This window comes from Vicia villosa, linkage group LG2 (genome assembly GCF_029867415.1).
Source record: "Vicia villosa cultivar HV-30 ecotype Madison, WI linkage group LG2, Vvil1.0, whole genome shotgun sequence".
NCBI lineage: Eukaryota > Viridiplantae > Streptophyta > Magnoliopsida > Fabales > Fabaceae > Vicia > Vicia villosa.
Window position 1 is genome coordinate 172,281,924 of NC_081181.1, and position 25,004 is coordinate 172,306,927.

Consider the following 25,004-nt stretch of genomic DNA (forward strand, 5'->3'; position numbering starts at 1 on the left):
ACCTTACAACAATAACCAAGGTTACCAACAAAGAGGTAATCAAGGTTATCAACAAGGATGGAGGCCAGAAGCGGGTCCATTGAATCGTCAAAATCCTTATCAAGGTGGTTACAACCAACAACCTCAACAATCAAAGCTCTCAATAGAGGACACTCTTAGCCAATTCATGCAATTGCAAATTGCAAGCCAAAAGAGTACGGATGCCGCCATAAAGAATCTTGAAACTCAAGTCGGGCAATTGTCAAAGCAACTTGCCGATCAAAACAAAGGTCCTTTTCCGGCTACTACACAAGAAAATCCTCGTGAGCATTGTAAGTCAATTCTAACTCGTAGCGGTAGAAATATTGATATGGGTGTAGGAGAGATAGTTGAGGAGGAAATTCTTGAGAGTGAAAAAGATAGGGTGATTGAAGTAGAAAAAAATGTTGAGGGTGATTTAGTTGAAAATGAGAAAGAGAAAGAATTAGTGGAAAAAGAAACTCTTGAGAAAGTTGTAGAAAAAGAGAGAAAAAAATTGAGTGTGAGTGAGAAGGGAAAGAAGAAGGTGGAAGATTCTATTCAAGTGAAGAAATTACCTTACCCTCCCGGTCCGTCAAAGAAAGAAGATGCAAAGCACTATGCTCGGTTCTTGGACATCTTTAGCAAGTTGCAAATCAATGTTCCTTTTTCCGAGGCATTAGAGCAAATGCCGATGTATGCAAAATTCATCAAAGACATCATCACTAAGAAGAGAAGATTCTTGGATCCGGAGGTAGTAACAGTGAGCTCTTGTTGTAATGCGTTAATTCAACGCACTACTCCGATAAAATCAAATGATCCTGGGCGGGTAACCTTACCGGTGTCTATTGGAAATGTTCACATAGGCAAAGGTTTGGTAGATACCGGTTCTAGCATTAATTTGATCCCATTGTCTATGGTGAGAAGATTAGGAATCAACGATTTGAAGCCGACAAGAATGACGTTATCATTAGCGGATAAATCCACAGCTCATCCTCATGGAGTTGCTGAAGACTTGCTTGTCAAGGTTGACAAATTTTGGTATCCTGTTGATTTTATTGTCATAGACATGGAAGAAGATCCTGAGATTCCATTGATCTTAGGAAGGCCTTTTATGAAGACGGCCCGAATGATGATAGATATTGATGATGGCTTAATGAAATTAAGGTACCAAGATGAAGAATTATGTCTTGATCTCTTTGAAGCCATCAAGCATCCGAGTGATGAGGATGATTGTTTTAGAATCGATGCTACCGAAAGGGCTATTATGAAAGTGGAGAATCAAATGCACTTGTCGAATCCTCTTGAGGAGACTTTAATGGAAGCTCTTGAAGTTCTCACCAAAGATCAAGAGAAGGAAATTGAAGATTGCTTGAGAAATTTAGAGGCTTGTGATGAGATGAATCCATTTGTAACTCAAATTGAAGAGTTGAAGGATGAACCTAAAGTTGAAGAGCAAAAGGTGGAGTTGAATGTGTTACCGTCTCACTTGAAATACGTGTTTCTCGGTGACAATTCTACTAAGTCGGTTATCATTAATAGTGGTTTGTCTAACAAGGAAGAGCATCGATTGAAGGAAGTGTTGACAAAGAATCAAGAAGCAATAGGATGGGTTTTATCCGACTTAAAGGGTATTAGTCCGGCCTATTGTATGCATAAGATTATGTTAGAAGATGATTTTCGGCCCGTGGCACAACCTCAAAGGCGATTGAATCTAACCATGAAAGAAGTTGTTAGAAAAGAGGTTGTGAAGTTATTAGAGGCGGGGATGATTTATCCCATCTCCGATAGCGAATGGGTGAGTCCGGTGCATGTGGTTCCTAAGAAGGGTGGATTGACGGTTGTGAGAAATGAGAAGAACGAGTTGATTCCTTCGAGAACGGTGACCGGGTGGCGTATGTGTATTGATTATAGGAGGTTGAACCAAGCAACAAGAAAAGATCACTTTCCATTACCTTTTATGGATCAAATGTTAGAGAGGTTAGCCGGAAGAAATTTCTATTGTTTCTTGGATGGTTATTCGGGATACAATCAAATATCAGTGAATCCGGCGGACCACGAGAAAACTGCTTTTACATGTCCTTTTGGCGTTTTCGCATACCGAAGAATGCCATTTGGACTATGTAATGCTCCTGCAACATTTCAACGGTGCATGCAAGCTATCTTCTCAGATTTGATCGAGAAAAGCATTGAGGTGTTCATGGATGATTTTTCTGTGTACGGGTCGTCATTTGACTTGTGCTTGAAGAACCTTGATGTGGTGATGGAGAGATGCATTGAAACAAATTTGGTTCTCAACTGGGAGAAATGCACTTTCATGGTGACGGATGGGATTGTTCTTGGCCACAAGGTTTCTTCAAAGGGGCTTGAGGTCGATCCGGCAAAAATTGAAGTTATTGAAAAGCTTCCCCCTCCGGTGAATGTGAAAGGCATAAGGAGCTTTTTGGGACATGCTGGGTTCTATAGAAGATTCATCAAGGATTTCTCCAAGGTCGCAAAGCCTTTGAGCAATTTGCTCAACAAAGGTATGGAATTTAATTTTGATGAATCATGTCTAAAAGCTTTCCTAGAACTTAAAGAAAATTTGACCACCACACCCATAATTGTCGCTCCTAATTGGTCGCTTGAGTTTGAACTCATATGCGATGCTAGTGACTATGCGGTTGGTGCGGTCTTAGGCCAAAGGAAGAACAAACAATTTCATGCTATACATTATGCGAGCAAAGTTTTAAATGAGGCACAGGTTAACTATGCCACTACCGAAAAAGAATTGCTCGCAATTGTATTTGCATTGGAAAAGTTTCGTCCTTACCTCATTGGTTCTAAAGTTGTGTGTTATACTGATCATGCCGCAATCAAATATCTTCTCACCAAGCCTGATTCAAAACAGAGGCTTATTCGGTGGATTCTTTTGCTTCAAGAATTTGATCTTGAAGTGAAAGATAAGAAAGGTACAGAAAATTTGATTGCGGATCATTTGTCTCGGTTAGTGAATACCGAGGTGACAAACAATGAAAAAGAGGTGAGGGAAGAATTCCCAGATGAAAAACTGTACATGGTACAAGAAGTTAGACCCTGGTTCGCAGATATGGCTAATCACAAAGCATCTGGCTGGATACCGGAGGATCTAACTTGGAATCAAAGAAAAAAGTTTTTAAACGATGCTAATTTTTATGTTTGGGATGATCCTCACTTGTTTAAGTTGAGTAGTGACAATCTTTTGAGAAGATGTGTCGCGGATGAGGAGACAAAAAGCATTTTGTGGCATTGCCACAATTCGCCTTATGGTGGTCATTTTAATGGTTTGCGTACGGCCACAAAAGTCCTTCAATCGGGATTTTGGTGGCCTACTTTGTTCAAAGATGCTTACCACCATGTTGCCTCATGCGACAGTTGTCAAAGAACTGGTGGAATAGGGAAAAGAGAGGAAATGCCCCTCCAAAGTATTGTAGAAGTTGAGGTATTTGATTGTTGGGGCATTGATTTTGTTGGACCATTCCCTTCCTCAATGTCAAATGAATACATCTTGGTAGCTGTGGATTACGTGTCTAAGTGGGTGGAAGCAATTGCTTCACCCAAAGCGGATGGTAAGACCGTGATAAAGTTTTTGAAGAAAAATATATTTTCGCGGTTTGGCTCGCCAAGAGTGATAATTAGTGATGGTGGATCTCATTTCTGTAATGCTCCGCTTGAAAAAGTGTTGGAGCAATATGGAGTAAAGCACAAGGTAGCTACTCCATATCATCCACAAACTAATGGGCAAGTTGAGAGGACCAATAGAGAGATTAAAAGAATTCTTGAGAAAACTGTGTCTAGCTCTAGGAAGGATTGGTCAATGAAATTAGATGAAACCTTGTGGGCGTATCGGACTGCTTTCAAAGCACCGATCGGTCTTACACCAATCCAAATGGTGTATGGTAAAAGTTGCCACCTTCCCGTAGAACTAGAGCATAAGGCATATTGGGCCTTAAAGCTTTTGAATTTTGACCACAAGTTGTGTGGAGAGAGAAGAAAAATCCAATTAAATGAGTTGGAAGAGATGAGATTGCATGCTTATAAGTCTAATTCAATTTACAAGGAAAAGACCAAATTCTATCATGATAGTAAGGTTAGAATGAAGGACTTTAAGGTAGGGCAATTAGTTTTACTCTTCAATTCCCGGTTAAGACTTTTTCCGAGAAAGTTGAAGTCGAAGTGGTCCGGACCGTTTTTGGTCAAAGAAGTGAGAAGCCAAGGAGCTATTGTGATAGAGGACCAAAAATCAAACCAAGAGTGGGTAGTAAATGGTCAGAGGTTGAAGGTTTATCGAGGAAGCGATTTTAATCGTGAAACTTGTGTTTTATCGTTTGGCGATCCTTGATTGCCTTTGACCGTCGAGCTGACCGACGTTAAACAAAGCGCTCTTGGGAGGCACCCCAAGTTGTATATATTCACTTGTATTTGTGTTATGTGTGCAGGTGGGATTTTTGAGTTGTCGTCGAGCCAGAAGCGATCTACCGGTATTTTTGGGCGTGCTGAAACAATGCAGTTTTTCTGCTGTTTCTGGTGTAGCGCGCGTCGCACCCATATGTGCGCGTCGCGCGCTATGTAAACTCAAGGACCCCTTCCAGGCAGAGATGAGGGCGCGTCGCGCCGAGTCTTCGCGCGTCGCGCGCTGTGTATATTTTTGAAGAAAAAAAAAATAATTTTGGTTTGGGCCTACCCATGCTGGGCCCGACCCGGTTTCGTGGCAGAAGAGGTTCTTAGGGTTTTTGGAGGTTTTGCCTCCATTCTTCCCTTTCTCCTCTTTGTTCAAAGAAAAGAAAAACAACACACACACTTGCTCTTTTAATTCTTGCATTTTCCTCACTTAATTTCGCCTCTCTACCATCATCAATCATCAAGGTTTGTTCTTCTTCTCTTATCTTTCCATTAACTTAGGTTATAGAAGTTTAGGTTTTAGATTTAGGATTTTTTTTGATAGAATTTGAAAAACTAGGGTAGAAAACAATCGTATGATGTATATATTGCTTGCTGGAACCTTTAGAAGGGAGGAGAAGTTTGTCTCCTCGTCTGTTTTGCAGTTTTATTGAAGAAATTTTCTGGGTTTCATAGAGCGCGCGTCGCGCCCTGTTCAGCGCGCGTCGCGCCCTGGGTTCAATTTTGAATTTTTTTTTATGCATTCTGTGAAGTTGTATAGGGTCTGTTTTGTGATTGATGATGAATGTAGATTGATGTAGGCTATTAAAATAGAGGTTATGCTAACTTTGTTTCAATTTTTGTGTGTTTTGTTTGATTTGAATTTGTGCAGGAATGGCACCCTTTTTAAAGAGAAAGAAGACTGGTTCTGGTGAGGGATCTTCCTCACAAGCTGGCAGGTTTGATCGGACGAAGTTTCTAGGTCCGGAGCAAGAGGCGAGGTACCATGAGCTCGAAAGCCGAGTTGTGTGGAGTGAACGCACTGTAGTTCCTATTGACCACGGCCTCTTCCAAAGGGCGTGGACTGCTTTGTCTGAAACATGCTGGGACAAGTTGTTCACTCCACCAAAATTCTATCAGGTGGAGATTGTCAGAGAATTCTACGCAAATGCCTTGCCTCCGAGCGGTTGGTCAGGTACTGAAGCTTACCCGTTTAAAACATGGGTGAGAGGTAAGGCCATTGATTTTAGCAAAGAGGCTATTTTTGATTTTCTGGATAACCCTCTTGCTTTGGTAGAAGAGTGCCAGTACCATCCCAGGTTGAATAGAGGAAACTGGGACGTGGAGAGTATTAGGGAGAGGATTTGCAGGACTGGTTTCACCTATACTCTGACTAAAGCTGGGCTGCCAAAGACTTTTACTCGTAGTCAATTGACGGAGGAGGCTCAGTTGGTGACTTCGGTGGTCCTTTACAACATTAGGCCACGGAGTCACACTTCCTCCCTCACCATTGATACGGCAGGTTTGGTTCAGGGTATTTTGAATGGTGATAACATTGATGTGTCCAGGATTGTGGCGAACGAGCTGAAAAGAGTCGCCCTGAATGGGACTCTTCATGGAGATGGGGTGAAATGTAGGTTGATTTTTCCTAGTTTAATAATGGGTTTGTGCAGGAAGGCTGGTGTCCGGTTCCCATCTGGTGGCATGATCCCCATGGATGGTGTTATAGATGATATTTTTGCTAACAGGTACTGTTTACCTGGAGGTCGTCCTTTCGGTGCTGCTCAAAGTGCATCTGACCTTCCCAATGCTTCTCAAGCTGTTCCGGTTGTTGCTGCACCGCCTGCTGGTCCTCGGTATGGTGATGCAAGTGATTGGAACTATCAGATGCATATGGCGCATCAGAGAGCGTTTATGTTTTTGCAGGATTCTATCCGGCAGCTTTCTCTGCAGCAGCCTGTTGGTACCCGGGATGATTTATCTGCTTATGCTTCATGGCCTGAGGGCAGGCCAGATCCTGAGGAGGGGATGGCTGATGATGAAGAGGATACTTCTGATGAGGAGTAGTTTTGCTTTACTGCTTTATTGTTATTTTTATTGTTTTTAGTTTTAGGTTAGAACAATTTCTACTTTGTTTTTAATTTTGTTCCATCCTGGTGGATGAGGTACTTTGAAAGGCTAAGTTTACGCCTTTGGATAGTTAACACCATTTGGTGTGGTTTTTGCTTTATTTAAGTTCAGTTTATTTTATTTTTGCATTTATTTATTTTTAAGAAGTTTTATTTTAGTTTAATGTTTTTAATGAGTTGTCCTGATGATTAATTAGCTGGAACACGACTTTTTGTTGTCACGATGAATTTGGGTGATGCAACACAATTTGAGTGGTGATGATATAAGTTGAAAACTGTACGTGCAAGGTACATCCTTTATCGTTTTGTTTATCAAGTACCGTTGATTCTGATGCTTTTAAATTGTACAAATTAGTTGTCATTAATTTCTGTTGATAAAATTAGTTCAATTGTGAATCATTTTAGCCTAGCTGTAGTTGTGAGGAGACTTTCCACTGTGTAGATATATAATAAATTGTGCTGGATACCAGCAATGTGCGTTTTAACTCGTTTTTTATTATGATTAATCTTGCATTTATTATTAAATTGTGTTAAGCATGAAAGTGATCAAGGCGTTTTGTTCTGCACTACGAGTATAACTTCTCTACCATATATAACCTACCCGGTGAGTGTGTGTGCATTTGATAACCATTTTGAGCCGTTTTTGCCAAGATTCAATCGGTATCAATTCCTTGTCTATATTTGCCGATTTTTGATCTGAATCTTGATGATTTTCTTTCAACCTTGAAGAGCACCATTAATTGTGGCTAGGAATGATTCCTTTTCGCCTTAGAATAGAGAGCATTCGTGATTATGTGGTGGTAATATTCAAGTTGGGGAGAATAAAAAGTTTTGGTTGTATTGGTAATAAGAAGTAAATAAGTGATTGCTCAAGAAAAAAAAAAGAGAAAGAGAAAAAGAAAAAGAAAAAGAAAAAAAAAGCTTTGTATATAGCTAGTCCTTTAAAATAAAAAGGTGAACTCTTGAGCAATAATGTTGTATGATCTGTTGATAAAGAGGTGTGGATGTAAGTGTATTTGAATGCTCTCTTAGGTATTGACCCTTTCGATTCAATGGCCGTGAGATATGACACTTCGTTGTTAACCAAGCCAAGCTACAATCCGAAAGTCCTTAGTGATTCATGCTTATATACTTTTTATTTATTTTGTGCTTAGATGAGTTCATAATTAATTCGGTATGTTTGCGTCATTGTCTGGTGAGTGTTAGGATCCTCCATTTTTGTTCTCTCAGAGGGAAGTGCGCAGGTGTGATTCATTTTTGAACTTCTTTTGCTTGTGGAATTATTTGACATAAAATTTGTATATGAGGATTAGCATTGTTATCATGGTGCTTCGATGGAAACTGGTAAGGATTGATCTTTCTGTACTGTTGGAATTTGAACCACTCAATTGTTCTTGTTTCTGCTTGATTGTTTCATTTGTGAAATTTTGTGTTCCCGGTAATTTATCATTGTTTTGTTTGAGGACAAACAAGAGTTTAAGTTGGGGAGAGTTGTTAGGTGCCAAATATTGTTAATATTTAGTTTAATTAGTGGCACGTTTGAACCGATTTTATCGAGTATGCTTTTAATTCTTTGAAGTTTTAGATAATTATTTATAGTTTACATTTTTTAGCTTTCATTTTATGTTAATTTGTGTTTTTAGTTTTGATTGTGTAGGTTTTGGCCAATTTTGGGATGTTTGGAGCTTGTTTTGAGCTTGACAAGAGAGTGCCTGGCAGAAGTATGCGCGCGTCGCGCGGGTATGAGGGCGCGTCGCGCCTTGGGCAAGAGATTTTGAAGCTTCATCCAGAGATCTGCGCGCGTCGCGCGCATGGGCGGTTTATATTTTATAAGTGTAATGGCGCGTAGCGCGCTGGAGGGCGCGACGCGCCCTGGACAGATTTCAGAAAGAGTATATAAAGAGATTTTCAGATATTTTGTGGTGTGGTTGATTTTGAGAGCTTAAGAACACTTGTCTACTGTAGCAAACATAGAGTTGAAGATTGGAAGCCTTGATCGTCGATTAATCGCCTTTGATGCTTGTTGATCTTCATCCTTTCCTTCTTGTGCAAGCTACCATTCTCATGGATAGTTAAATCCCTTTTGTATCAAGATAAGATGTAATCTTCCTAGCCTTTTGTATGTTTTTCTTGTGAATATATGTGTATGAACAAGTGATGATCAATATAGATGGTTTAGTTTGTTTATTAAAGCTTTTCTTTGGTATAAATGTTTGAGACATCAATGTTTGTATCTAGACCTAACTCATCATCTTTCAAACTATAATTTGCAGACATGGATTTAGAGTTTGATGTTTACTAAGTATCGGTTTTAAAACGTTATTTGTATTGTTTAAACGGTGGAGAAATCGTCGGTTAAACAATACGGTAAATCTAGCTATATCGTTGCGGACACGGACGATATAGGTGTCGATACGTAATTATATTGATCATTAGCAAGAACATAAGCATATATCTATAAGGAAACATACAAACTTAGGTCGATGAAATCGAATCTTGATACATTTTCTTTAACTTAGAACTTTCATTAATTTACTCTTTGCTACTAAAATTGAATGATCTTTTGCAAACTTAAAACTAAAGTAACATTAACTCAAGACAAAATAGGCTATAGAACGGCGGTGATATCGCAATAATCCCTATGGATACGATATAAACGAAAAGTACACCACAATACTCTTTCAACAGGTGTCTAACGCAAAGGAGCTAGCTTGGCCTCTTCCTACCATGAACATGTTGGATATTATTTGGAAGATTACCATACCGGCAAAGATTGAGATTTTCACTTGGAGATTCTTCATCAATAGACTTCCGCTAAAAGTTCTACTTGCAAATAGAGGTGTGTCCAATTTCACTTCTATAGATTGTATTTTTTGCTCTTTACATCCGGAATCTTTGGAACATCTTTTCTACCATTGTAATATTACAAAGGCGGTTTGGAGAAGAATCTACACATGGTTGAGTGATGAGGTCAAGATCTCTTTTGAGGATTTCAAGAGCTTCGGAAGCATTCAAGAAAAGGTGAAAAACATCAAAATTAAAGCTACTCTAAACACTATATGGATAGCTCTAATTTGGTGCATTTGGAAGATGAGAAACACTATGATCTTTGACAACGGGGAGTTTAGTTTCGACGAGGTGATATCAAATATCATGTTTTTTTCTTGGAGGTGGAGTAGGAATAGGGATCTCAATAGTAGGATTTCTTTTTACGATTGGTATAAATTACCTTTACTTTGTAACAACATTCACTAGTGTCTTCTTATATTCAATTGCTTATTAAAAAAAAAAACTTACAAGAACTTTTTTTGAGCACTCTTGCCATCGTTTACTTCCTTCTTCAAGAGGCAGTGAGTTGGATAGACATAAAGGTCTTCATCTAAGTTATCATCTGCAAAAATTTCGTTATCACAATTGAAATCAAAATTTTTCCAACATAGGTCATCTCACTTTCTTTCACAATGCAATAAAAACAACATAAGAAAAACGAACGATCGATTCCCTAGTTGTAAATGTGCATTAATATTGACACAAATGTAGAGCTTACATGCCGATGCCAATTATAGAAAATTTCTTCTCCAATGCCATTGTTAAGATGAATGCTTCAAGAGAGAAGTGTCCACCAGAAAAATTGTCTGTCTCCCCATTTTTTTTTTAAAACTTAAAAATATCATTAAAAGAAAAAGAGGAAAACAAGATACACATGGAGGACAAAGCCAAGACCCCTTAGGAGCAAAGTCTAAGCCTAGGGGTACCTTCCTTGTCTAAAAAGTAATCCTTAACTAAAATAGAATGCGCAAAAAAAAAACAAGAGAATCTACCAACGGAGAATCCTAAATTCGCAAGGAAGTCAGCACAAAAATTGGCTTCTCTATAAACATGAGAGATCATAAACTCAATCGTGCGAGTATACGCAATGCAACAAAGTACATAATATCTAATCTTCCAAGGAACAATGTTTGAGTCAGAAAAAACTTGAACACCAAGAATGCAATCAGACTCCATCCCAATCTTCTTTAAACCCAAAGATTTTGCTTTTTCAATCGCAACTATAGCTGCCAGTAACTCGGCCAAGGCAGCATCACCTTCCCCCATGAAATCACAAAAGCTTCCATGTGAATAACATCCTTATTACGGAAAATACCGCCACACGCAATTAACGAAGGCGAAATTAACGAAGGCGAACCTCTTTAGCAAGGTCATCCACATTCACCTTAATCCAACCTTTAAGAGGAGGACACCAGATAACATCCAGAATATGCAAATGCTTGCTAGGAATCATGAAAACATCAAAGCCTTTAAGCATGGAAAAACTAGCCATATTGTTGTTAGAACAATTTGAAGTTGTATTACCAACCAATTTGGCCCTAGAAATAATACTGCGAATGCAAGATCTCCAATGCACAATCCTGTCCTCAAACTAATTCAAATTTCTCGCACGCCAGACCTGATAGAACACGCTGCAAATACAAGATAGAGCCACATCCTTCGCCTGCAAAGACCACCAAGGCTTGATCAATGTCGAGCAATCCTGAATACAAGTTATACGACCAGCAAATTGCAGCCTCTGCAGCAACCAATTCCAAATGTTGTTGACATACTTGAAGTGGAAGAATATTTGTGAAGATGTCTCAACGTTCTCACGACAAAGCGAGCACATAGAAGGAAACTGAAATCCTCTAACAGCCATATGCTTATCAGTGGGCATTTTGTCATGAGCTATTCTCCAAATTACCATGGACTGGGAGGGAGGCACACTTTTGTCCCAAGGGTAGAAAGGGAGAGCCCTGGATGAATTTTGTTTTTAATAAAAACCATAAGCCATTTTCAAACTCAAATCCCCATTAACCACATCTGTCCAAACAATTGAGTCTTCCAACTCCAATTCGGGAATAACAATAGTCTCCATTAAAGTCATCAAATTAGGATAAGCAGCAAGGACATTCGCACGGATGCACCTACTTTTATCAACAATCCAGTCCTTAACCAAAACAAACAGATTTTTATGAAAACTTTAAGGAATTTTGAACAATCTAACCAGAGGTTCCTCTAACCAGTGACCTATATAAGTCAGTGTTTTACAACATGTTATGCATGCTTCTATTCAAGTTAAGGGTGCCGTCTACTCTCACTACTAAAAATATGACATTTGAGAAAAGGTTTTTACATCAGGTATAAAAATATATGATGTAAAAAATATTTATCAAATGATTTTACTTCAGACATTTATTTTCAATGATATAAAAAATATTTGATATAGGAAAAAAATATAACACGGTGGCAATTTGGTAAATAATAGGATTTTTGTTATAAAAGGCCATTACATCAGGCCAATTTCCTAACTGATGTAAAAAGTTCAATGATTAAAAAAATAAAAACACGGTGGCAGTTTGGTAAATAAAAGAATTTTTGTCATAAAGGACCCTTATATCGGTCCAATTGCCCAACCGATGTAAAAAGCATATAATCCTAATAAAATGTGGCCGTTACATCGGGCCTCAGGCCCAACCGAAGGAAAAAATGTCCTTTTTCCACAAAACCGTAACATTCTTTATCATACTCATTCTATCCCAAAGCATATAACCCTAATGTTCTTCATTTCCGCCGTTGCATCCTCATCTGCGGCCACTTCATCTTCAACACGCGTACTCCATCCTCATCCGCGTCCATCTCCACCTTCACGTAGCCTTCAATCCTCGAACACCCACCTGCCATCTCTATATCTCCAAACCACAGCAACCTTCATCTGCCATATCCATGCCTCTATTTCTTCAACCTTCGACTTCATTTCACATTCTAAATACCCTTCAAAACCATTTTTCAGTGTTCAATTGTTACATTCTGTTCCTTTTTAATCGCTTATCTGTTTAAGCAAACTGTGAAACTGTGCTATTATAAAATAGGTACGTGATTTTTGAAAACTATTATCTGAGTTTTGATCGATTTTGATTGAGTTTTGAATTAGGGTTTCAAAGTGTGTACGATTATTAGTATTGATAGTGCCTTTTCTTGAACTGGTTTGGTTTTGGTGAATTTGAATGTTGCAGTGGTTTGTGTACTTTTCTGATGCGTGATTGTGCTGAGGAATTTGTAAAAGGTGAATTTTTTTCTCTGGATTAATTTTATGAATGTGAGTTGTATATGTCATATGTGATACTAATTTTTATGTAGGTTTTGGATCTACATGTTTAGTAGCAGATACAAAAGTCAAAGTACTTCGTTCATATTTGTGAAAGTGTTTCATGACTGGAGCATCAAGCATGTCACAAATACAATCTTGTTTGTAATTTTTCAACTTGGATATCCAACATAGAATTGTCTCTTGACACTTTGCCTAAGAATCTGACACACATTCCTCAAGTACCTTGATAACATTTATGTCTAAACCATTTTTTTTTTGAGTCAGCTCCATGTTGGTGATTGGGATCGCGGGTAAGCACGAGTTGATGATCACTCCTACAACTTTAATACATTAATCACATAATTTATTCTCTTTGATTTAGAACTTCTTGTTCATAGGGCTGGCAGATTTACCATGATGCATATTTCAAGATTTTGAAAATCTGTGGACCCAACAATGGATATTTTTTTCCTGTTTTTGCTGCCATGGTGACTACAACAACAATTATATGCAGGTTCTGTCTTTATGGTTGCTTTGCATTTGTCTTATTTGACTCTAGTACATATTTTTGGTGATAGGGAGAGGTAAAGGTTTGAAGACTTTTTTGGATGTGTATTTAATTGGTGAACTAATTTTTTTAAGTTGTTGCTCTCTTTCCTGCTGATGTTTAGTGTCTTGAATGCAAGGTTAGTGACCTTATAAACTGCGGTGTGTTTATATATTTACGCCAGATATCTTTAATTCCATTGAGGGTGTTTCTTCTTAGTGGAAAGACAGAGGCGAGTGAAATTTCTTAGGCCACATTCATTATTAAAGATATATCCAGTTTGTATTTCATTTTAAAATGTGAAAATCATCATCTATGTGAATAAAAGGAATTGTAAATAACTGGAGTTTGTCCTTCTGTATATTAACTAATGTAATTGATTTGTCATTTTATTTGGCAGCTAAGTTAAGGCGTCTCTCCAGCTTTGAAGCAATGGTGCCAGACACAAGGTTTGATGTTTTCTGTTTTTCAAAATTTAGTTGATTAGAACTTTCTGAAATTTAACTCTCATCATTAGTAATATCAACAAGATTAATGAATGCAATGAATTTAAGCTTAAGTTCTCATCAACTATCTAAACAATTTGCATATTTATAACTATGTATGCATATACACTTATTTTCTACATTGACTTTTAGTATAACATTTTTAAAACTGAAAAATAATTTTAAAAACTTATATGCTTGTCAACAACACCTGAGTTTCTCATATCTAAATCATGTCATCGGAGTTTCTCATATCTAAATATATGATTTTTAATCATGGAATAGTATGGCCTGTTTTGAAAATTTTCTTTGTAAATGGACTATACCTGCAGTATTTTGATAAGGACAATAATGGGTGAGTACAAGCATGTAGTATTTAATATGTGAGATGTCATATGTGAGTGTACATGCCTATAAGAAAATATTATACAGAGTAAAGACCTTTACCCATATTATATATTATATGTGATTGTACATCACACCATGATCTTCACTTTAATATAATATATAATATATATATATATATATATATATATATATATATATATATATATATATATATATATATATATATATATAAATAAAAGAGTTCTTCTATTTTCACTTGGTACATTATAGACATATACATGCCACAACCTTGTCATTCAGTGAACATGAAGTTGAGAACTATCAGTATGTTTGAAAATGAAGTAGGTGCACAATCAGTGTGTGTTTTTCCTCTTGCGGGCTAGTGTTTATGTTTGGAAGAATGCATTTTGGTAAGTTACATGGTGCTTATTTATTCTAGGAAGATATTGAAATTTTTGTATTTTTATGCGTACCAAATTTGGTTTTCTTTAACTTTTAGTGCTGCCAATCACCAGTGGGACGGTGAGCATTTTACCGAATTCTGTTTTTCTTTGATATCAGTTTCTAAATACTTTTCATATTTATCATCACAGCCTGCTTTTGTAGAATCTTATTTATTGTCAGCAAATGTGATTTTGGTGTTGTCTACCGAAGCTACAACTCATCTTCTCCTGGATTGCGTGTTGGTATTTCAAGTGTGGGAAACTGGTTGAATATTTTTGTATGGTTTCACTTGTTTTGTTATTGTTGTAATAGTCCCCACCGTGTGTAAACTACGCTTGTGTGTATCCTAGATTAATACTTTTGTATTCAATGGTTCATTTTGAAGAATATATATACGTATTCTAGCTATTTTGTGCAATAAAATTACTGTTTACTGGTTAGAAAAATATGAATGGTATGTGAGATGTTGGAAAAATATGAAAAATAAAATACAAAAAAATTACAGGAAAAACACCTTGATTTTGCTAAAAAATAACAAACATATTACATCAGGCCATTGAGGCAACCGATGTTAAAGCCTATATATTATATCGGGTCATGGGGAAACTGATGTTAAAACGTATATATTACATCGGGCCGTTGGGGAAACCGATGTTAAATATTGCATTTTTTAAAAATTGGATTTTACACATCAGACCTAACATTCAGCCGATGTGATATGTGGATTTTTCACATCGGGCTGTTGTCCGATGTAAAATGTCTTTGATTTACTACATCGCTTGGATTTACATCGGACTTAGACCCGATGTAAAAAGTATTTTCTGCACTAGTGTCTGCATGACCTATATAAGTCTCCCAATAAAGCAATTGTTGGGTTTTGAATGTAACACCCCAAATCTACCCTGCAATAAAGAGGAATACCAGAGTACAAAATTTCAAGCAAATAGAACATAACGATTCGGAGCGTCACATTTTAAACAACAAAATCACATACATATATCATGCTCAATCACTTAGATACATAACACACATGTAGGAGAACAATATCGAAATCATTAATCATTGTCAGCCAATCAAGTACTTGCATCGCAGCGGAAAATCATATGTCAACAACAATACAACTCATAATATCACGGCCAAACACGGCACGATACATCTAAAAAGTCTCAGCATAATATAAGGACAAGGTTTAACAAGGATAAACACAAGAAACCAAAACATAAACAAGTAATCCAACGTTCCCCGAGTGCTACGTATCAGAGCATCGACACACACCGACTCGAGCTATAGGTACACGACTACTCCGCGTCATTACCTGCACGTTACCAATGGAGGGTAACATTCAAACAGAAAGGGTGAGATATCATTCATAATAAAGAAGCGTATGATAATATTCAAAGCGGAGAAATAATCATACATCGGTCACCACTTCTCAACATATATCACTTGCTACTGTTCACAACATTCAACATCTTACCGACAACAATGATATCAATCTCAATTAAGGCATACATAGTCATTTATCACATATGCTCAACGAAACAACCATCAAATTGACACAAGATAACATTCATGTTATGTGCACACAAATATTCAAACACGACTCATCACACGACTTTACTTATGTAACTCAACAATGCAAATGCATGTGGTACCATTGGAGTAAAACTCCCGTCTCAAACAATTGCCATTGGGCCGTCTCAAACATTCGCCACAAGGGCCGTCTCAAACATTTGCCACTAGGGCCGTCTCAAACAATGCAATGAATGTGACTCAATGATGCACATTCACAATCACACTTAACGACATAATCGACTCGAACAACACAATCCACGTAAACGACATGATCAACTTAAACGACATAATCAATTCCGGATATCCAATGTCAACAAAATCCAATTCAAGAAGATTCCAAGAGTATTCAAAGTTATACTAAGCATATTCTACGGAAAGACATCAATTAGGGCTTCACGTAGGTTCAAACGGCACATAAAAAGGAGTTATGGTTCAAAAGATACAGCATTTCAAAGTTTAGGAGAAGTTCTGCAAAACAGGGTTCGCGGCGCCAACAGGGTTCGCGGCGCGAACTGAGTGAATCAAATATTTCCTAAGGTTCTGCCAAGCAGTTTGCGGCGCCAACAAGGGGTCGCGGCGCGAACTGAAGGAATCCAAAAATCCCCAACTTTCTGCCAAGCAGTTCGCGGCCCCAACAAGGGGTCGCGGCGCGAACTGAGCAGATCCCGAACTTCCAAAGTTTCTGCCAAGGGGTTCGCGGCGCGCACCAGGGTTCGCAGCGCGAACTGGCGATTTTCAGAAAACCCCAAACACAGAAAACAGCATACGAAACCCATCCCAAAACCCCTAAACTCAACCCAATCAAGTTGGAAAACATCAAACATCACGAACAACCACAGAATACATGGTATAAACACAAATACAACACATATTATGGGTCTTATAACATCATAACATCAATTTAAACACATTTCAAATCATCAAATCAAGCATTTGTTCATGGACCTTAACATCTCTACACACAACTTCCATGGATGCAACATACAATTAAATCCCACCCAAAACATCATAATACATCCCTTTAGCATGAAAGAATCCCACCCTTACCTTAGGTTTGGATTGAAGACAACTCTAGCTTCAATATTGAGATTCCCCTCTTTCTCTTCACTCTACTCTTCTCTTCTTTCACCAAAAACCCCAAAATGAACTTCTAATTTCTATTTCCTCTAAAACCCTTGTTTTAGTTAAACCCTTACTATCTTAAATTACTAATGGGCTCTAACTAACACCCCTCACTTACTAATACCGACTTAGGCCCAATTATCAACAACACTTACTATCTTATATTATTACTAATAATCCCCAAATAAAACAACATAAAATCAATTAAACATATAATTAACACATAATGCACAATTAATTCACATAAATAAATAATTAAAGAAAAACGGTCGTTACAACTCTCCCCCATTTAGAATATTTTCGTCCTCGAAAATTACCTCAATCGAATAACTCAGGATACGACTCGCGCATCTTGCTTTCCAATTCCCACGTCATACTTTCACCGGTAGCACCCGACCAAACGACTTTCACCAAAGCAATCTCTTTGCCTCTAAGCGTCTTCGTCTCGCGATCCTCAATCCTTATAGGCATAGTCTCCACTGTGAGATTATCCCGCACTTGCACATCGTCCATATGAATCACATGCGAAGGATCCGAAACATACTTTCGAAGTTGCGACACATGAAACACGTCATGCAAATTCGAAAGATTAGGCGGTAAGGCCACTCTATACGCCACATTACCAACTCTCTCAGAAATCTGATATGGTCCGATAAAACGAGGAGTTAGCTTCTTTGACTTCAAGGCTCTCCCTACTCCGGTAACCGGCGTAACTCTCAAGAATACGTGATCACCAGCTTGGAATTCTAAATCCTTCCTCCTCTTATCATGGTAACTCTTCTGCCTACTCTGAGAAGCCTTCATCTTCTCACGGAACAACTTAACCTTCTCGGTAGTTTCTCGAACAATCTCAGGTCCAAGTACTACACTCTCACCCGTTTCATGCCAACACAACGGAGTCCTACACCTCCGACCATACAACGCTTCAAACGGTGCCATACCGATACTCGAATGGTAACTATTGTTGTATGTTAACTCTATCAATGGAAGATAAGTATCCCACGTACCTCCCTGCTCAAGAACACAAGATCTCAACAAATCCTCCAAAGATTGAATCGTTCTCTCCGTTTGACCATCGGTCTGAGGATGATACGCCGAACTCAACCTCAACTTAGAACCCAACGCCTCTTGCAAACTCTTCCAAAAATCTGAAGTGAACCTCGGATCTCTATCCGAAACAATACACAAAGGAACACCATGCAACTTCACAATCACACGGACATAAATTTCCGCCAACTTCGAAACCGGATAAGTGATGTTAATAGGTATGAAATGAGCTGACTTCGTAAGCCTATCAACAATCACCCAAATCGAATCATGTCCTCTCACGGTATTCGGCAAACTTGTCACAAAATCCATGGAAATACTATCCCATTTCCATTCCGGGACTTCTAACGGTTGCATTAAACCAGCAGGCTTCTGATGTTCAACCTTCGACTTCTGACAAGTCAAACATGCGTACACAAACTGAGCTATGTCACGCTTCATTCCAGGCCACCAAAACAAATTCTTCAAATCTTGGTACATCTTCGTAGCTTCGGGATGAATACTCAGATTACTCCTATGACCTTCCTCAAGAATAGATCTTTTCAAATCCACATCATTAGGTATACAAATCCGATCACGGAACCTCAACACACCGTGCGCATCTAACTTGAAATCACCATTCTCAGCTTGATCGACTCCAATCATCGAATCAACCAATTTCATATCCAACTTTTGGGCTTCTCTGACACTATCCAGAAAATCATTGTTAATCTTCAACATACCCAATCGAACACTCTTAGGGGTCACTTCACATACCAAACTCATATCTCGAAATTGCTCAATTAATTCCAACTCCTTAACCATCATTGCCGACATATGCAAAGTCTTGCGACTTAAGGCATCAGCAACAACATTAGCTTTTCCTAGATGGTAATTCAAACTGAAATCATAATCCTTCAACAGTTCTAACCACCTTCGTTGTCTCATATTCAATTCCTACTGATCAAACAGATACTTCAAACTCTTATGGTCGCTAAAGACTTCAAATCTAGAACCGTAAAGATAATGTCTCCAAATCTTCAACACGAACACTACAGCAGCAAGTTCCAAATCATGCGTAGGATAGTTCTTCTCATGAACTCTCAACTGTCTCGATGCATAAGCAACAACTTTACCATTTTGCATGAGCACACCTCCTAAACCCATCTTAGAAGCATCACAATAAACCACAAACGATTCTTCCAGATTAGGCAATATCAAAATCGGTGCCGACGTCAACCTTTTCTTCAACTCGGTAAAACTATCTTCACAAGAAACATCCCACACGAAAGCCTTACCCTTACAAGTCAACTTAGTCAACGGAAGGGCTAACTTAGAGAAACCTTCAATGAACCTTCTATAATAGCCAGCTAGTCCCAAAAAGCTTCGAATCTCGGTAGCCGACTTAGGAGTATCCCATCTCAACACGGCATCAACCTTAGACGAATCCACGGCAATGCCATCACCAGAAATGACATGCCCCAGAAAACTAACTTCCTTTAGCCAGAACTCACACTTGGATAACTTAGCATACAACTTCTTCTCTTTCAAGACTTGCAATGCCAACTTCAAATGCTCAACATGATCTGATTCTGATTTAGCTTAAATCAAAATGTCATCAATGAACACCACCACAAAACGATCCAGATATTCGTGAAAAATACGATTCATGTACTCCATAAATACTTCAGGTGCATTAGTAACACCAAAGGGCATCACAGAATACTCATAATGTCCATAACGTGTTCTGAAAGCCGTCTTCTGCATGTCCTCGTCTTTCACTTTAATCTGATGGTAACCCGAACTCAAATCGATCTTGCTAAACACACGAGCACCAACCAATTGATCCATCAAGTCATCAATTCTTGGAAGTGGATACTTGTTCTTGATTGTCACCTTATTCAACTGACGATAATCAATACAAAGTCTCATACTTCCATCTTTCTTCTTAACCAACAACACTGGAGCTCCCCACGGCGACACACTAGGTCTCACAAACCTCTTCTCAAGCAATTCTTCCAACTGCTTCTTCAATTCAGACAATTCAACATACAATTAAATCCCACCCAAAACATCATCACACATCCCTTTAGCATGAAAGAATCCCACCCTTACCTTAGGTTTGGATTGAAGACAACTCTAGCTTCAATATTGAGATTCCCCTCTTTCTCTTCACTCTACTCTTCTCTTCTTTCACCAAAAACCCCAAAATGAACTTCTAATTTCTATTTCCTCTAAAACCCTTGTTTTAGTTAAACCCTTACTATCTTAAATTACTAATGGGCTCTAACTAACACCTCTTACTTACTAATACCGGCTTAGGCCCAATTATCAACAACACTTAGAAAATTATACCCCGTACCCCTACATTTATCCCAATACCCCTACAATTTAAAAAAAATCCCAATTTTATCCTTATTAAATTTTTAACTTTTCTTTTTTATTTTTTTTTTCAATTTTACTGAAACGGATAACCCAGGGGTGGGTGTTCCGGTTCTTTTTTTTTTCAATTTTACTGAACCGGATATCCCAGAATTGGGTGTTCCGGTTCTTTTTTTTCAAGGGTATACACAATACACCACAGAATTGCCCTCCCTCTGAACCAGGTTCATCTTTGATTCTTCAACTCGCGATTTCCACCTTCATCAATGAACCTTCAATCGACCTTCAATATCATCATCTCTGATTCATCAACCTTCAACGAGTCATCGACACAATCTTTCTTCACGAAGCAAAACGGGCAACAATTCCAAATCTCCACATTGAATAATCATTACCAAAATTCTGCAACAACAGCCACTGCGATTTCAATCTTCAATCCATAGAAACAAAAACAACACAGAAACAACCGCAACAACGATTACGCATCCATGAGAAGGAGATGATGAAGTCAGAAAACGAGAAGAAGGAGCGAGAGCATAGCTTACCAGGTTCATGGAGGTTCTTCGGGTTTTCTTAACAATGCCGACGAACTCGAAGATTCGACGGAGCATACTTTCGGCCGACGATAGTTTGAGAAACGGAGACGAAGAGATGAGAGAATTGTTGTCTCGCGGTCGTTTCGTGACGGCGATTGAGAGGTTGATCGGAGAAGTTTATCTACGCCGCCGCCGTTGAGTGCTCGAAGATGAAGAAGAATAAGTCTGAACGTCACAAGCATGTAACCCTAAATTCTCCTTTGATGTCAATTATCCCTTTTTAATTTAATATGAATGTTAATTAACATAAAGTTTGAGTTGATTGAATTTAAAAAGAACCGGAACACCCAATTCTGGGATATCCGGTTCAATAAAATTGGGAAAAAAAAGAACCGGAACACCCACCCCTGGGTTATCTGGTTCAGTAAAATTGAAAAAAAAAATAAAAAAGAAAAGTTAAAAATTTAATAAGGACAAAATTGGGATTTTTTTAAAATTGTAGGGGTATTAGGATAAATGTAAGGGTACGGGGTATAATTTTCCAACACTTACTATCTTATATTATTACTAATAATCCCCAAATAAAACAACATAAAATCAATTAAACATATAATTAACACATAATGCACAATTAATTCACATAAATAAATAATTAAAAAAAAACGGTCGTTACATTGAACCCCATAAAAAAACTCTCGTTATTTATTTTTACTATTCATCAAAAAAATATGTTGTTCATTAATATTTTTGTGGGAATTTTTATTTTTCCGGAATTAATAACTCCCAATACATATTTTGGAAAAAAAAACAAAAATTTGTCGGAATAGCAATGTCGCTCAGATAAGAGATCTAAACACGTCTCTTGCAGTAGCCTGAGTACAATTTAAATTGCAATTCACAGCATGAAATATTAAACGGTAGAGTTTGGCCTCCGTCTGGTAAAAGCAAGCCTTAACCATTGAATCAGTATAAAGTTTATAAAAAAACTTGGGTGCTTGTGTCCTAATTAGATATGTCACATAACTATATTTTTGCATATTCGGGCTAAGGAAAGAATTAAATTCACATCCGCATAAAATGTGCATATTATGATAAAAAATTATAAATTTTCCAAATATGAATATCAAATATCTTGGTTTAAAATTTAAATTCAATTTTACTATGGGGATTTAATAAAAAGTTGTAGAAGTATTATCAATAACTTGCGGTACTAATAACCTAAAAATCTCTTAGTCATAAACAAAAATAAATTTATAATTTCCATTAAAAATACAAAATTATTATCCATAATTTAAGTATTTTGCTATAATTTGAAGTACTTGAATACCTTGTCGAAGAACTTCAACATCATTTGCAAGTAAAGGGCTGGTTTTATGTTGATGCAAACTATCAATACATTCAAGAACGTATTCCATAACAATATCTATACCTTTGACCATGGCCGGATACTGCATGTCCGTCAAATCTCTTGATGCATATATAAGCTTATAAATGACACCATCAACCCTAATAAAATTTGATTTACACTTACTATAATAGTTTATTTCGGTATCATTATTGCCAATTTGATCAATCAATCTGGATATGAGCATATTTGTGTTTGTCGAATTGTCAATAAGGGCGTCAATTATGTAATCTGCGAGATCTACAAGACTTACACATTTTGCTCCACCGGGCTTTGAGTTGAGAATGTTCGAGCAATATGAAGGATTGGAAGCTTTTTGGCAAATAACATCGATTTCAACAACTTCCTTTGAAATTGAATTGGAGGAAGAAACATATACAAGAAGAAGTACCAACAAGAGAGATGTGTTGTGACTCATTTTTTTGTTTTAAATTTTTTTTTTTTATGCTTTCATGATTGATTTTACGTTTGGTTTTATAGTTTTATTTGTCAACTTGATAGCAAATTGTGATTTTAGTATTTGATATATGAATTGATTATCCAAATTAGGATCAATAAATACAATTAATTATAATTAATAAAACAATCTTTTTCTTCATATTTCCCTTATTTGTGTTTTTGTTATTGATTCTATGGTTGATTAATTTGCATTCATGATATTATAATGTTAATATTTGATATAAATCAGTTATTATATTTAGGGTCAATAAATATTATCAAATATAATTCGAGAAAATATTTTGTGAGAAAAAATAATGAAGTTTTTGTCACTGTCACATGAAGTTTAGGGACTTTAAATCATTTTATTTATGTATCAAAGAGAATTTATAGTTTATAATTTTTTTTTGGATAAAATTAGCTGATAACAGGTAGCTGTTGACCGATAGCGGAGACTTTTTTTTTTTTTTTGTAATCAAGAATTCATTAATAGAACCAAAAGTTCTAAACCGCACGATTACAAAAGACAGAGTATGAAGCAAAAACCCCGAAGAAAATTACAATCCAAATACTACCTATGAAAAATACAATAAAGGATTATTGACAAACTCATAGAAATTGTAATTGGTATGTGTAATTTTCCCAATGAAGGACCATCTCCAAATAAGTTCTTTGATGCTCCAAATGATGTCGGAAACGCTCCACGAATCGTTCCGAAAGATAATTCCGTTTCTCACCTTCCATAAAGACCAACATATAGCTAACCAAAAAGTCCCTTCCCTACCGGATTTCAACTTCTTTTTTTTACAAAAAGAGTGCCAATCAAAATAACAACTCCACACGTCCACGAACACATACTCGGAAAAACCAATCCACCTAGCCATATACTCCCAAACCAAGCAAGAAACACGGCACATGAAGATAATATGAGACAAGGATTCCTTCTCCATTCCACAAAGACCACAAACATTAAGAGAAGAAGTAATAATTCCTCTACTTAGAAGTAGATCCCTAGTTGGTAATCTATCAATCAAACACCTCCACCCAAAAAACTTAATTTTATTAGGCACCAACACTTTCCATAAAAGAGGAAAAACTCTAGCAAGAAAAGAATCCGGACCTCTCAGTAGATGAAAGAAATTAAACAAAGCATAACAACTACGTACCGAGTAAGAATTATCCGATTCCGCTAACCACAAAATGCTGTCCCGAGTTTTTGGATCCGGCTGGACGTGCTGAACCGTATCGTTCAGCTGCTGTAGCAAGCTGTCCGCCCCTGTGCTGTTTGCGGCATCCAGCCCGTAACAGTCCCAAGCCCACCCATTTGCTCTCCACCCTCCCATCCCCGCCACCGCCACAAATTTCAAGTTAGATCTAGCATACGCCTCCGGAAACAACTCCCTCAAGCTCTTGTCCTCCAACCACTTTGCATGCCAAAAAGGAATATTAAAACCGTCGCCTAAAACAAACTTGCAATTTTCCATGAAAATATCCTCTACATAGGATTTTCCCAAAGAGAGAATGTCCGCCCACCAAGTGGATTTAGAATCTTTCCCTAAAATAGAACTTCCACACGTGGCCACTTTAATGTTGATATCACCATATCTAGCTTTCAAAACTTTAAACCAAAGAGCTTCCGAACCCGAAAATATCCGCCACCGCCACTTATTCAAAAGCGCTAAATTAAAATCTTTTATCCTTCGAATACCAAGACCGCCTTTCTCAATTGGAAGGCAAATTGTCTTCCAACTAACCCAATGAACTTTCCTCTCCTCCCCCAAGCCTCCCCAAAGAAAGTTACTTTCCATCTTTGTTATACACTTTTGAACTTTCGAAGGAATTTTATAGAAAGAAAGCCAAAAGATGGATAAACTACAAAGAACCGATTTAAGGAGCGTCAACCTACCACCAAAAGAAAGGAACCTATTTTTCCAATCCGAGAGCCTCTTTTTAATTTTGTCTAAAATAAAATTCCAAGAAGAAATCCTTCTAGGATTAATTCCAATCGGAATACCAAGGAAAGTAAAGGAGTTGTCTTCTCTCCCGCAAGA

At 37.5% G+C, this 25,004-nt stretch overlaps 1 protein-coding gene and 1 long non-coding RNA gene across 3 annotated transcripts; one reads left to right on the forward strand and one right to left on the reverse strand.

The window, feature by feature from the left end:
- The first annotated feature begins 12,068 nt into the window (after positions 1–12,068).
- LOC131647455 (uncharacterized) lies at positions 12,069–14,964 on the forward strand. 2 transcript variants are annotated; one of them, XR_009297835.1, is made up of 4 exons: positions 12,069–12,427; positions 12,572–12,621; positions 12,696–12,956; positions 13,044–14,963. It is a non-coding gene; the product is annotated as an uncharacterized LOC131647455 (long non-coding RNA). The 2 variants fall into 2 exon arrangements; XR_009297834.1 differs by having other exon boundaries at positions 12,070–12,427; positions 12,696–14,964.
- Positions 14,965–22,390: 7,426 nt separating this feature from the next.
- On the reverse strand, positions 22,391–22,933 carry LOC131650661 (uncharacterized). Its single transcript, XM_058920365.1, has one exon. The coding sequence runs from the start codon at positions 22,931–22,933 to the stop codon at positions 22,391–22,393; it is 543 nt and encodes a 180-aa protein (XP_058776348.1).
- Positions 22,934–25,004: the final 2,071 nt, after the last annotated feature.

Bases quoted from the DNA above. Each gene is read 5' to 3' on its own strand.
- LOC131650661 (XM_058920365.1), bottom strand. From the start codon at position 22,933: ATGAGTCACAACACATCTCTCTTGTTGGTACTTCTTCTTGTATATGTT.